At 43.7% G+C, this 11,338-nt stretch overlaps 1 protein-coding gene across 3 annotated transcripts in view; it reads right to left on the bottom strand.

Moving 5' to 3' along the window:
• Positions 1 to 319: 319 nt before the first annotated feature.
• LOC115192238 (leptin receptor) overlaps positions 320 to 11,338 on the bottom strand; it is a 71,048-nt gene continuing 60,029 nt past the window's right edge. For all 3 annotated transcript variants that reach the window (XM_029750518.1, XM_029750519.1, XM_029750520.1), the window contains 8 exons: positions 9,979 to 10,132; positions 9,351 to 9,433; positions 8,864 to 9,077; positions 7,872 to 8,078; positions 3,250 to 3,333; positions 2,588 to 2,690; positions 2,035 to 2,110; positions 320 to 1,374 (listed from right to left, as the gene is read on the bottom strand). In XM_029750518.1, coding sequence (XP_029606378.1) covers positions 520 to 1,374; positions 2,035 to 2,110; positions 2,588 to 2,690; positions 3,250 to 3,333; positions 7,872 to 8,078; positions 8,864 to 9,077; positions 9,351 to 9,433; positions 9,979 to 10,132 — 1,776 coding nt within the window. In that variant the 3' untranslated portion in view covers positions 320 to 519. The remainder of the gene's footprint in view (positions 1,375 to 2,034; positions 2,111 to 2,587; positions 2,691 to 3,249; positions 3,334 to 7,871; positions 8,079 to 8,863; positions 9,078 to 9,350; positions 9,434 to 9,978; positions 10,133 to 11,338) is intronic.

Here is an 11,338-nt window from a genome sequence, read left to right as displayed (position 1 = left end):
AAGGAAATAGACCTTTTCAGAAGATAGGCCTTTTTTCCCCTTTCTCTTTTTTTTATGACATTCCCTTCATCCCAGCATAATAGTTCCTGAAAGTGTGCAGCACTGGATAAAGGAGTCTCTTCTCCTCTCCTCAGCTCTGATATATGATAATGCTGGCTTCCTGTGGACTGAAGGTGCAGAGTAGCAGTGTGCCACTGTAGACAGGGAGGGAGCATGCTTATGAAATGGCACCCTAATTCCTTGTGAAGTGGGCAGAGGCTTAGCACCTACTATGCCTAGCCCCCTCGGACACCTTGTCCCTGTTTTCAAAATTTCTGATAGAAGTGCACTACTGTTGCCCAGGGCCCATAGGGATCTAAGTGCACTATACTATATAGGGAATAGGGTGTCATCTAAGACACAGCCGAGGTTCAGTGACTGAACACCGGCCACAGGCTATTGTCTCTCCTGAGTGCTGTCCCTCCTGAGGGACTAAACAGCAGCATTCGAGTAAAACAATACATTAGACACTACCAGTTCTTACAGCTTGGGGGCGCTGCCCTGTGCTTTGAGTGGCCTGGAGGGAGCAGTTCTGAACTGGGGAAGGTAGAGGGGGACAGAACTCATCCCTATCCCTACCACCGCCGCCTCGTCACTGGACTCACTAAACATAGAGTCCCGACACCCAAGTAGAGGGTTGGACTCAATGGATGAGCCCTCTCTCCGCAGAACCACCACCTCTTTGAGCAGCATAGCCCCTGTGTTATCCTCCCTCTTCTCCTCCTCCTCCTCCTCCTCCTCCTCTTCCTCACTCTCCTCCTGGTAGCCCATTCCCAGGTAATCCAGGTCCTTCTCCTCCATCCCCCCATCCCTCTCTCCTCCCAGGGCCTCATCCTTCTGTTCCGACGTCTCAGAAAACTCATCCACATAATTGTAAGAGCATGAACGCTGTGGGTCCAGGTCCGACTCTCCGGCTCGGTAATGGGAATTCTCCAGCTCCCACAGGCCTCCGGGGAAGGAGCCGGAGATGTCAGAGTTGTTGGCGGAGAAGTTGCCCTCGTCGCTGGAGCGGCTGAGGCTGCTGTCCTGCTTGTAGCGCCGGCAGGGGTCGTCTGAGAGCAGGACCATAGCATAGGTCACTGTCGACTGGGATGAGCTCTCCACACTCCTGGGGAGATCTGGGGGCTGGGGGGTCTCATCCTCCTCTGGGACCTCAGGCACCTCTAAGTCCAAGAGGGATGGGGTGGAGGCTGGGATCAGGATGCTGTCCTTGTCTGGGGCTGGGGGACAAGTCTTCTCTACGATGGTGGCCTGGGAGATAGTCTCTGAGATGAGGAGTGGTGACCAGGCTGGCAGGCCATCTGGGTGGCGGAACAACTGCTCCATAGTCTCAGCCTGGACAGGACCACAGAACAGTAGAGTTAGGAACACAGCAAGGTAAACTGGCCTGCCAACTGCCCTAAGTAAGCTATAGAGTTCATGTAGTTTATAGAATAGTTGATCTAAATAGCAGCCATACAGGCAGCCTCGTGGTTAGAGCGTAGGCCAGTAACCGAAAGGTTGCTGGATCGAATCCCCGAGCTGACAAGGCAAAGATCTGTTCTGAGAAAGGCAGTTAACCCACTGTTCCCCGGGCCACGAAGAAGTGGATGTTGATTATGGCAGCCCACAGCAACTCTGATTCAGAGGGGTTGGGTTAAATGCGGAAGACACATTTCAGTTGTACAGCTGACTAGGTATCCCTCTTTCTTTCTTAATTGGATCACCCTGTTGCAAGAGAACTTTAAAAAGGCTTCTGAAGTTCGTAATTTCCACTTTGACATTTCAGACTTGATTTTCCCTTACGAAAAAATGTATCAACCCCTACAAAAATCTCCATTAATTATAATTCACATTTCCTGTTGCGGCAGTATTATTATCCAACAAGCTCAAATTAAGATCCTACATCTGTATATAGAGTGTGTTCTGGTAAATATGGTGTGTTTTTCATGGTCTCTGCTATTTAGAGATAATATGATTATATTCAAGAGTAAATGGGTTTGTTGTCCATCTCACCTTCCTGAAGTCCACCCCCTGGGCCCAGGAACAGTTGCTTGGGTTGGGAACATCCTTCCACATGACCTTCTTCATGCTGGGATTCAGACAGAATAGGAGTTAACAACAAGGCAGGGAGCCTCTCAGTCTCCAATCCAAAACCTCTCTCTCTCTTTCATCTACCTATCTCTCCCTTTCCCCTCTCTCTCTGCCCCCTCTTACCCCCTTCCTCCATGTCTCCCTCTTTGTCAGAACACATTCAGCCAATCACGACAGTAATTGAACCCTCAGGACATTCTTTCTATTGTTGAAATGTCATGTAGACTCTAATTACATTCCTAATCAGTGTGTCTGACTGTTCCTCAGATCAATAATTAACACCTAGAATGACCACTTTAGTCTTCACCACCTACCCAGAGGCCAAAACCATAGGTCTTCTCTTTCTTAGTGAGAAACACACTACACATAGTACCTGTTATATAATTATTGAGTAATGTCCTTATGTAACAGAATACACCACTGCTATTGAGCAGTATAAAAGGTGTTTTATCAATCATATGAGATATAATCTTACTGATTTTGGGATATGACCAGGGTGACGAAGAGGACAATGGAAAGGAAGGCGATGATCATCAGCAGCATGTAGGCAGCAGGTCCAGCGTCGGCCCCCCTAAAGCCTGGAGGACAGTACAACACCATGGTAAGGCTATCAATCAATCCATATTGGATCACATTCAGAGGACCATCAATAAATATATATCCCTAAGGGATACGCTGCAATGTACATATAACATACTTATGTCCTACTGCCCAATATACATAGACATGAAATCACTGGCCACTTTAATAATGGAACACTAGTCACTTTAAAACATTTTTTAACTAGGCAAGTCAGTTAAGAACAAATTCTTATTTACAATGATAGCCTACCAGGGAACAGTGGGTTAACTACCTAGTTCAGGGGCAGAACGACAGATTTTTACCTTGTCGGTTCAAGGATTTGATCCAGCAACCTTTCGTTTACTGGCCCATCGCGCTAACCACTAGGCAGATATTACTTGTTAGATATTACTGCACTGTTGGAGCTAGAAGCACAAGCATTTTGCTACGCCCACAATAACATCTGCTAAACACGTGTACGTGACAAATAAAATACAATTTGTAGCCTACAGAGATATTGGTGTACGGGTGGATTGTATTGGTTGTATTCATCCCTGGAGATAAAGTAGAGCTTACCTTTAGTATACACTGGCTCTCCTTCTCCATCTGCAAACACTGGATACAAGATGAACACATACTCCTCAGAGCCATAGAAATCACCTGGAAAATAAAGGCAGAGAACAGAGATGCTCAGATTAGTCAATCAGACTGAAGCATGAATATGTACTGCCACTAGAGGGCGCCAGATATTCACAGCCAACAATCTCTCAAACTGGAACTCAAAGTGGACTGAAATATTCACCTCAATTTGACAAATATCAATTGTCCTGCAGTGGTTGTGTGGGTTTATTTAGGCCCTTCTAGATCCATTTAGAATGAAAAATGTTAAATGGAACTGAGTGTTGCGAAAGAAAAGGAGACCCAGAGAGAGAATATAATGGCGCTGGAGGGGATGGCTGCCGTTTTACGGGCTCCTAACCAACTGTGCTATTTTGTTCATTTTTTTGCATTGTTTATAACTAATTTTGTACATAATGATGCTTCTACCGTCTATTATGACCGAAAAGAGCTTCTGGACATCAGAACAGAGATTACTCACCTCAAACTGGACAATGATTTTTTCTTTAATGAGTCCAACGCGAAGGATATACTGCTTTGTCAAGACAAGGCCAAAATCCCCGTCACCAACGTGGAAAAAAGGGGGAGGAGGATTGGGTACCTTGTAAGAATTCGCTAACAAGTAGGTAAACCACCACTTCCCGCCGTATTATTGGCCAACATGCAAACATTGGAAAACAAACTGGACAATCTACGATTAAGACTATCCTACCAACGGTACATTAAAAACTGTAATATCTTATGTTTTACCGAGACGTGGCTGAACGACGACACCAGCATCGGCAGGACAGAGCAGCTACATCTCGTAAGACGAGGGGTGTGGGTGTGAGTCTATTGGTCATTAACCTCTATGGGCTAGGTGGGACGTTAGCGTCCCACTCTATTCAACAGCCAGTGGAATCGTGTGGCGCAAAATACAAATACCTCAAAAATGCAATAATTTCAATATTTCAAACATACGACTATTTTACACCATTTGAAAGATAAGACTCTCGTTAATCTAACCACATTGTCCGATTTCAAAAAGGCTTTACAGTGAAAGCAAAACATTAGATTATGTTAGGAGAGTACAAAGACACAAATAACCACACAGCCATTTTTCAAGCAAGCATATATGTCACAAAAACCCAAAACACAGCTAAATGCAGCACTAACCTTTGATGATCTTCATCAGATGACACTCCTAGGACATTGTTATACAATACATGCATGTTTTGTTCAATCAAGTTCATATTTATATCAAAAAACAGCTTTTTACATTGGCGTGTGATGTTTAGAAATTGTATTCCCACCGAAAACTTCAGGTGAATTTACTAAATTACTCATGATAAACGTTGACAAGATACATAACAATTATTTTAAGAATTATAGATACAGAACTCCTTTATGCAATCGCTATGTCAGATTTTAAAATAGCTTTTCGGCGAAAGCACATTTTGCAATATTCTGAGTACATAGCTCAGCCATCACGGCTAGTTAATTTGACACCCGCCAAGTTCGGGGCAACCTAAACTCAGAATTACTATTAGAAAAATTGGATTACCTTTGCTGTTCTTCGTCAGAATGCACTCCCAGGACTGCTACTTCCACAACAAATGTTGTTTTTGTTCCAAATAATCCATAGTTATGTGCAAATACCCCCGTTTTGTTCGTGCGTTCAGGCCACTAATCCAAAGGGAAACGCGCAAGCGCATTTTGAGACAAAAAAAGTCAAAATGTTCCATTACCGTACTTAGAAGCATGTCAAACGCTGTTTAAAATAAATTTTTATGGTATTTTTCTAGTAAAATAGCGATAATATTCCAACCGGACAATACTGTATTCATTCAAAGAGGAAAAGAAAAAATGGCGAGGTCTCGTGAACGCGCATTTCCATTCCCTTTGTCCTCAGGCAGACCACTGACAAACTGAGCTACTATACTTTGCCCAGAGACAGGAGACGCTCCAATCCGCTTTCTGGCGGCTTTAGAGAGCCAATGGAAGCCTTAGAAAGTGCAACATAACCCCACGGATACTGTAGTTTCGATAGACAAACAAAAGGAGAACTACAAAATCACAGACAGGCCACTTCCTACTTGGAATCTTCTCAGGTTTTTCCCTGCCATATGAGTTCTGTTATACTCACAGACACCATTCAAACTGTTTTAGAAACTTTAGAGTGTTTTCTATCCAAATCTACTAATAATATGCATATTCTCGTTTCTGGGCAAGAGTAGTAAACAGTTTAAATCGGGTACGTTTTTTATCCGGCCGTGAAAATACTGCCCCCTAGCCCAGACAGATTAACTGCTGATTCGCCATGTCTAATATTAAAAGAAGTCTCAAGGTATTGCTTGCCGGAGGTAGAATACCTCATGATAAGCTGTAGACCACACTATCTATATTATTCGTAGCCGTCTATTTACCACCACAAACCGATGCAGGCACTAAGACCGCACTCAACAAGCTGTATAAGTCCATAAGCAAACCAGAAAATGCTCATCCAGAAGCGGCGCTCCTTGTGGCCGGGGACTTTAATGCAGGCAAACTTAAATCCGTTTTACCTAATTTCCACCAGCATGTCACATGTGCAACCAAAGGGAAAAAAAACTCTAGCCCACCTTTACTCCACACACAGACACGCATACAAAGCTCTCCCTCATTCTCCATTTGACCAATCTGACCATAAATATATCCTCCTGATTCCTGCTTACAAGCAAAAACTAAAGCAGGAAGTACCAGTGACTCGCTCAATACGGAAGTGGTCAGATGACGCGAATGCTACGCTACAGGACTGTTTTGATAGCACAGACTGGAATATGTTCTGGGATTCGTCCAATGGCGTTGAGGAGTGTATAAGAACATCAACGACGTCATCCCCACAATGACCGTACGTACATTTCCCAACCAGAAGCCATGGATTACAGGCAACATCCGCACCAAGCTAAAGGCCAGAGTTGCCGTTTTCAAGGAGCGGGACACTAATCCGGACGCTTATAAGAAATCCCGCTATGTCCTCAGACGAACCATCAAACAGGCAAAGCTTCAATACAGGACTAAGATAGAATACCTACTTTTTTATTTAACCAGGCAAGTCAGTTAAGAACAAATTCTTATTTTACAATGACGGCCTACCCCAGCCAATCCCTCCCCTAATCCGGACGACACTGGGCCAATTATGCACCGCCCTATGGGACCCGGGATCAAACCAGGGTCTGTAGTGATGCCTCTAACACTGAGATGCAGTGGCTTACACTGCTGCGCCACTCAGGAGCCTCAGCTCTACACCGGCTCTGACGCATGTCAGATGTGGCATGGCTTGAAAAATACTACAGACTACAAAGGGAAGCTGAGCCGCGAGATGACCAGTGACTCGAGCCTACCAGACAAAATAAATGCCTTTTATGCTCGCTTCGAGGCAAGCAACACTGAATCATGCAACAACACATCTGCCACGCTGATCCTCAACACTGGGATCCCTCAGGGGTGCGTGCTTAGTTCCCTCCTGTACTCCCTGTTCACCCATGACTGCGTGGCCAAGCACGACTCCAACACCATCATTAAGTTTTCTGACGCCAGAACAGTGGTAGGCCTAATCACCGACAACGATGAGACAGCCTATAGGGAGGAGGTTCGAGACCTGGCAGTGTGGTGCCAAGACAACAACCTCTCCCTCAATGTGAGCAAGACAAAGGAGCTGATCGTGGACTTTAGGAAAAGGAGGGCCGAACAGGCCCCCATTAACATCAACGGGCTGAAGTGGAGAAAGGTCGAGAGTTTCAAGTTCCTTGGTGTCTACATCACCAACGAACTATCATGGTCCAAACACACCAAGACAGCTGTGAAGAGATCCTCAAAAGGTTCTACAGCTGCACCATCACGTCCTGGTATGGCAACTGCATCTAAACGTAAGGCGCTACAGAGGGTAGTGCGTACTGCCCAGTACATCACTGGGTCCAAGCTTCCTGACATCCAGGACCTATATACTAGGCGGTGTCAGAGGAAGGCCCTAAAAATTGTCAAAAACTCCAATCACCCAAGTTGGGTGAGAGACTATACTCTCTGCTACCACATTGCAAGTGGTACCGGAGCCAAGTCTAGGTCCAAAAGGCTTCTATACAGTTTCTACTCCTAAGTCATAAGATTGCTGAACAATTAATGAAATGGCCACCTGGACTATTTACAGTTACCTGCCCCCCCCCCCTTTTTGTTTTTAAGTTTTTATACTGCTGCTACTCTGTTTATTATCTATGCATATTTACTTTACAAATTATCTCGACTAACCTGTACCCCCACACATTGACTCGGCACTGGTACCCCCTGTATATAGCCTCATTATTGTTATGAAATTTTATTTGGTTACTTTTTGATTTGATTTGATATATTTTCACTTTAGTTTCTTTAGTAAATATTTTCTCAACTCTATTTATTGAACTGTACTGTTGGTTAAGGGCTTGTAAGTAAGCATTTCACGGTAAGGTCTACACCTGTTGTATTTGGCGCATGTGACAAATCAAATTTGAAGTAATCAGAAAGATTGACAACAGAAAGAGAGGTTTAGACAGAGAGACAGACTGAGAAAGAGAGACATGATAACATACCATGTAGGTAGAGGACTTGGTCAGTAGGGGGGACCCTGGTCCACCTCTCCCTGCCCACTGTGGTCTGACCCTGTCTGTTCTGGTGGTTCTGACCCGACCACTCTACGACCAGGGAACACGGTATACTGCTGTTGGGCTGCAGAGACCACGACAGGACCACACAACTACTGTTCACACGGGACACACAGAACGAACGCACACACTGGCCTGGAGAGAGGGAGGAAGAGGGAAGAGAGAGAGGCAAAGGGGGGAGAGTGATAAGAGGGAAAAAGAAAGTAAATAACATGTTTATATTTTCTGTCAGTGACTAACATTTTCCGTTACTCTTCTTCTACTACCGTGTGTTTTCTGCTACTTCTGACATGCGTGGGAATTAGCACAACAATGAGTGTTCCCCCTCTGTCCTTCACAATAAAATAAACTGAACAGCAGCTTTTTATTTTGGGCCCATCCATAGTCAGTTTTTTTTTTCAAGAGGAAAACTAATAGTACCAGCACTACTTGTATCACAGTTAATGGGTTCCTCTCAACTAATTAGCTATTCATGAAAATATGAATAACAGGAGAACACACACACACAAATAACACAAACATCCCGGTGTGTCACAGAGATCTGTGCTGAGAAGAGCTCCATTTTACAATCAATTCCATAACAGCTATTAGGCCTCGGAAGACAACATCCCAAGCCAGAGATAATGGCTTTTAGTCCACTCTCAGGCTTTTAGCTGACATTAACATGCCTGCTATGTCTCCCTGGTGACTGTAATGGCAGCACACCTAGCATTTCTACTGACTTCTATGACATGAACCAAAAACCCCAACTAATAAAAATAAACATAAAATGTGAAAACAAACAACCGGTTCTTAAAGATTTTCTAAGAAAATTGTATTTTCAGATATATGTTTCCAACTACTGACTCTTAATTGACTGACTAGTAATCTGTGTATTGGGTATAACAATTCTTCAGCCCTATACAAATACATTCCCTTACGTTTGGGGTGTCTCTCCAGGGTCATGTTGATGTTCCTAGTGGAGTATCCCTGGCTGTTCTGAGCCTTGACCGTCACAGAGTGGAAGTCCTCTCGCCACTCAAAGCGGTAGGAGGACACCAGGCCTATCCGCTCCTCAGTCACAATGCCCCCAGAGGCCTGGTGCTGTACTACAAGGCCCTCCACACAGTAGGTTGGCACCACTATGGGGAAATGCTATGGGGAAGAGTTTAGAGACTATCAAAGACTCTAATGAGGAATCATTATCCAATGTGCTACTTCCTTATACTATTTGATCAGACAAAACAAGACAAGTGTTGGGGAAGCCAACTGAATAGATTTTTCAGACTAAACTAAGGACAATAGTGTAGTAAAAAGGAGAGGAGGCGACTTCACACACCTGTTCAATTCATGTAACTATTTGATGTTGACGTTTAAACCACATATTGTGCAATCTTTAATGTGTTCTCTGTAGGCTATGGACTGTACCTTGAAGAGAAGAGTGACGTTAGTCTGGTTCCTTGCTGGATCCTCCTGAAACACTCGCCAGAAATCAGGACCCTGGTCGGGAGCTGAGAGAACAGAACATAGATATTCCAGCTCTGTGTGTGTGCGTGTGCATGCTAGCATGCATGCTTGTGTGTGTGTTTATGTACTTACGTCTGAGGCTTTCATTTTCTATCAGATCTAACATCAGAGAAGGTCATATTAAAGTGCTGGCTGTAGCACTCAATAACAGCGATTCTGATAGAGAGACACCACGCAAGGTCACTGTTAGATCAGGGTCAGAAAGAGCTTATACCACACTACAAACCATGGATAATGACGGCTTTCAAATGACCCATCCATTGTGGTTGTGAGAGTTAATGTGCTCTACATACACAGTAGGTCAGACTTGATAGTTGTGGTGTGCTGGCGCAACTATAAGAGAACTTTCAGGACAGCAGCTTAATTCCCTTCAAAAGTGTATTGCTGATGCGTTTTGTCAAAGCAACGTTGTCAAAACTGTTATGTACAATACATGTGTATCTTGCTGAATCGATTTTTTTTCAATGAGACTAAATTGTATAAATGCAGTTTCAATGACATAGATGAGACGAAGACATACTGTACATACCTCTGCTGTTGTGAGGGGTGGTGTATAGAGAGCGGCTCCAGTCACTCCAGGTCCCAGAGCTGTTGATATGCATACAGCGGACCTGCACGTTGTACACCCTACATACGTCTGGTTCAGGGACCTCAGCCCACGACTCTGCCTGAGTAGCCAGGACCTGCAGTACACATCCCAATTAAAAATCACATGTTAAATCACATATCCCATGATAATGGAAACATTTTCCCCTCAGGGACATTAAAGTCTATTCTATCCGAAAATATATTTTCCAGTGATTGAACTTAGATATCCGGCATAAACAGCTACATATTTATGCATCAACTCAAACATTTGTTTTAGGGAAATAGAGGTCTTAATAGACATGAATGTTATGTGACCCGAGCAAGCGAAGGAGCATTTTAAATGGCAGGAATATTTCCAAAATACTCTTGTGCTCAGCAAAAGTGGGCACATTTTCTAAAGAAAAAAGTTTTAATCAGGTAGGCCTATTCCTTTTCATATCCTTTTGGGCAATGATGCCACCCCCAGATTAGAGACAGACTAATTTATGCCAACCAGCTGAGGCTCAAGCTGCATCCAGAATGGTACCCTATTCCCTACATGAGGGCATCGAGGGTCCATACACTGCAAAACGTGAAATGTAAGCAAGCCTAAATATCTTATATTTAGTGATATTTTACTTTTAAAAAATTATCTTACCAAGCTAAATTATATAATGTCATTGGCAGATCATTTATTATTTTAACCTAAAAAAATGCATAATGCAAAAATGTATATTTCTCAAGATATTTTACCTTAAAGGTCCAATGCAACTTAGCTCAATATCAAATAAATGTGTTTTTATTTCAATATCAAATCATTTCTGGGTAACAATGAAATACCTTACTGTGATTTGTTTTCAATTAAAACACATAGCTAGGTCTGGGTGGGGGGGACAACTGAAAACTAGCTGTTATTGGCATATATTTAGACTTAGCTTAGATTTCACTTTTTGCATTGTAGGGCTCTGGTAAAAAAGTGTGTGAAGGGAATAGGGTGCCATTTCAGACACAGCTTCAGTCTCTGTGTGGTTGCCCCCTATTTACCTGCCAGTCTGCCACCACATGTCAGAGTGTACCACTACCAGTAAATGCCATGTCCTTTAGGGCAATAATGCCACTGTCAGATCAGAGATAGGAGATACAGTAGATAACAAATAGATTCATTTAGTCCACCAACTGATGCTCATGATGCCAGGCGATTGCACACATTGCTCCCTCCCTGCCACTCTGGATAAGCTCAAGACTGCATCTGAAATGGCACCCTCCCTGTTCCCTACATAGCGCACTACTTTTGACCAGAGCCCTATGGCCAGAGTCTTACG

This window comes from Salmo trutta, chromosome 4, assembly GCF_901001165.1.
Source record: "Salmo trutta chromosome 4, fSalTru1.1, whole genome shotgun sequence".
Classification (NCBI taxonomy): domain Eukaryota; kingdom Metazoa; phylum Chordata; class Actinopteri; order Salmoniformes; family Salmonidae; genus Salmo; species Salmo trutta.
Note: the sequence above shows the minus strand (reverse complement) of the source record. Positions and strands in the feature narration are given on the sequence as shown.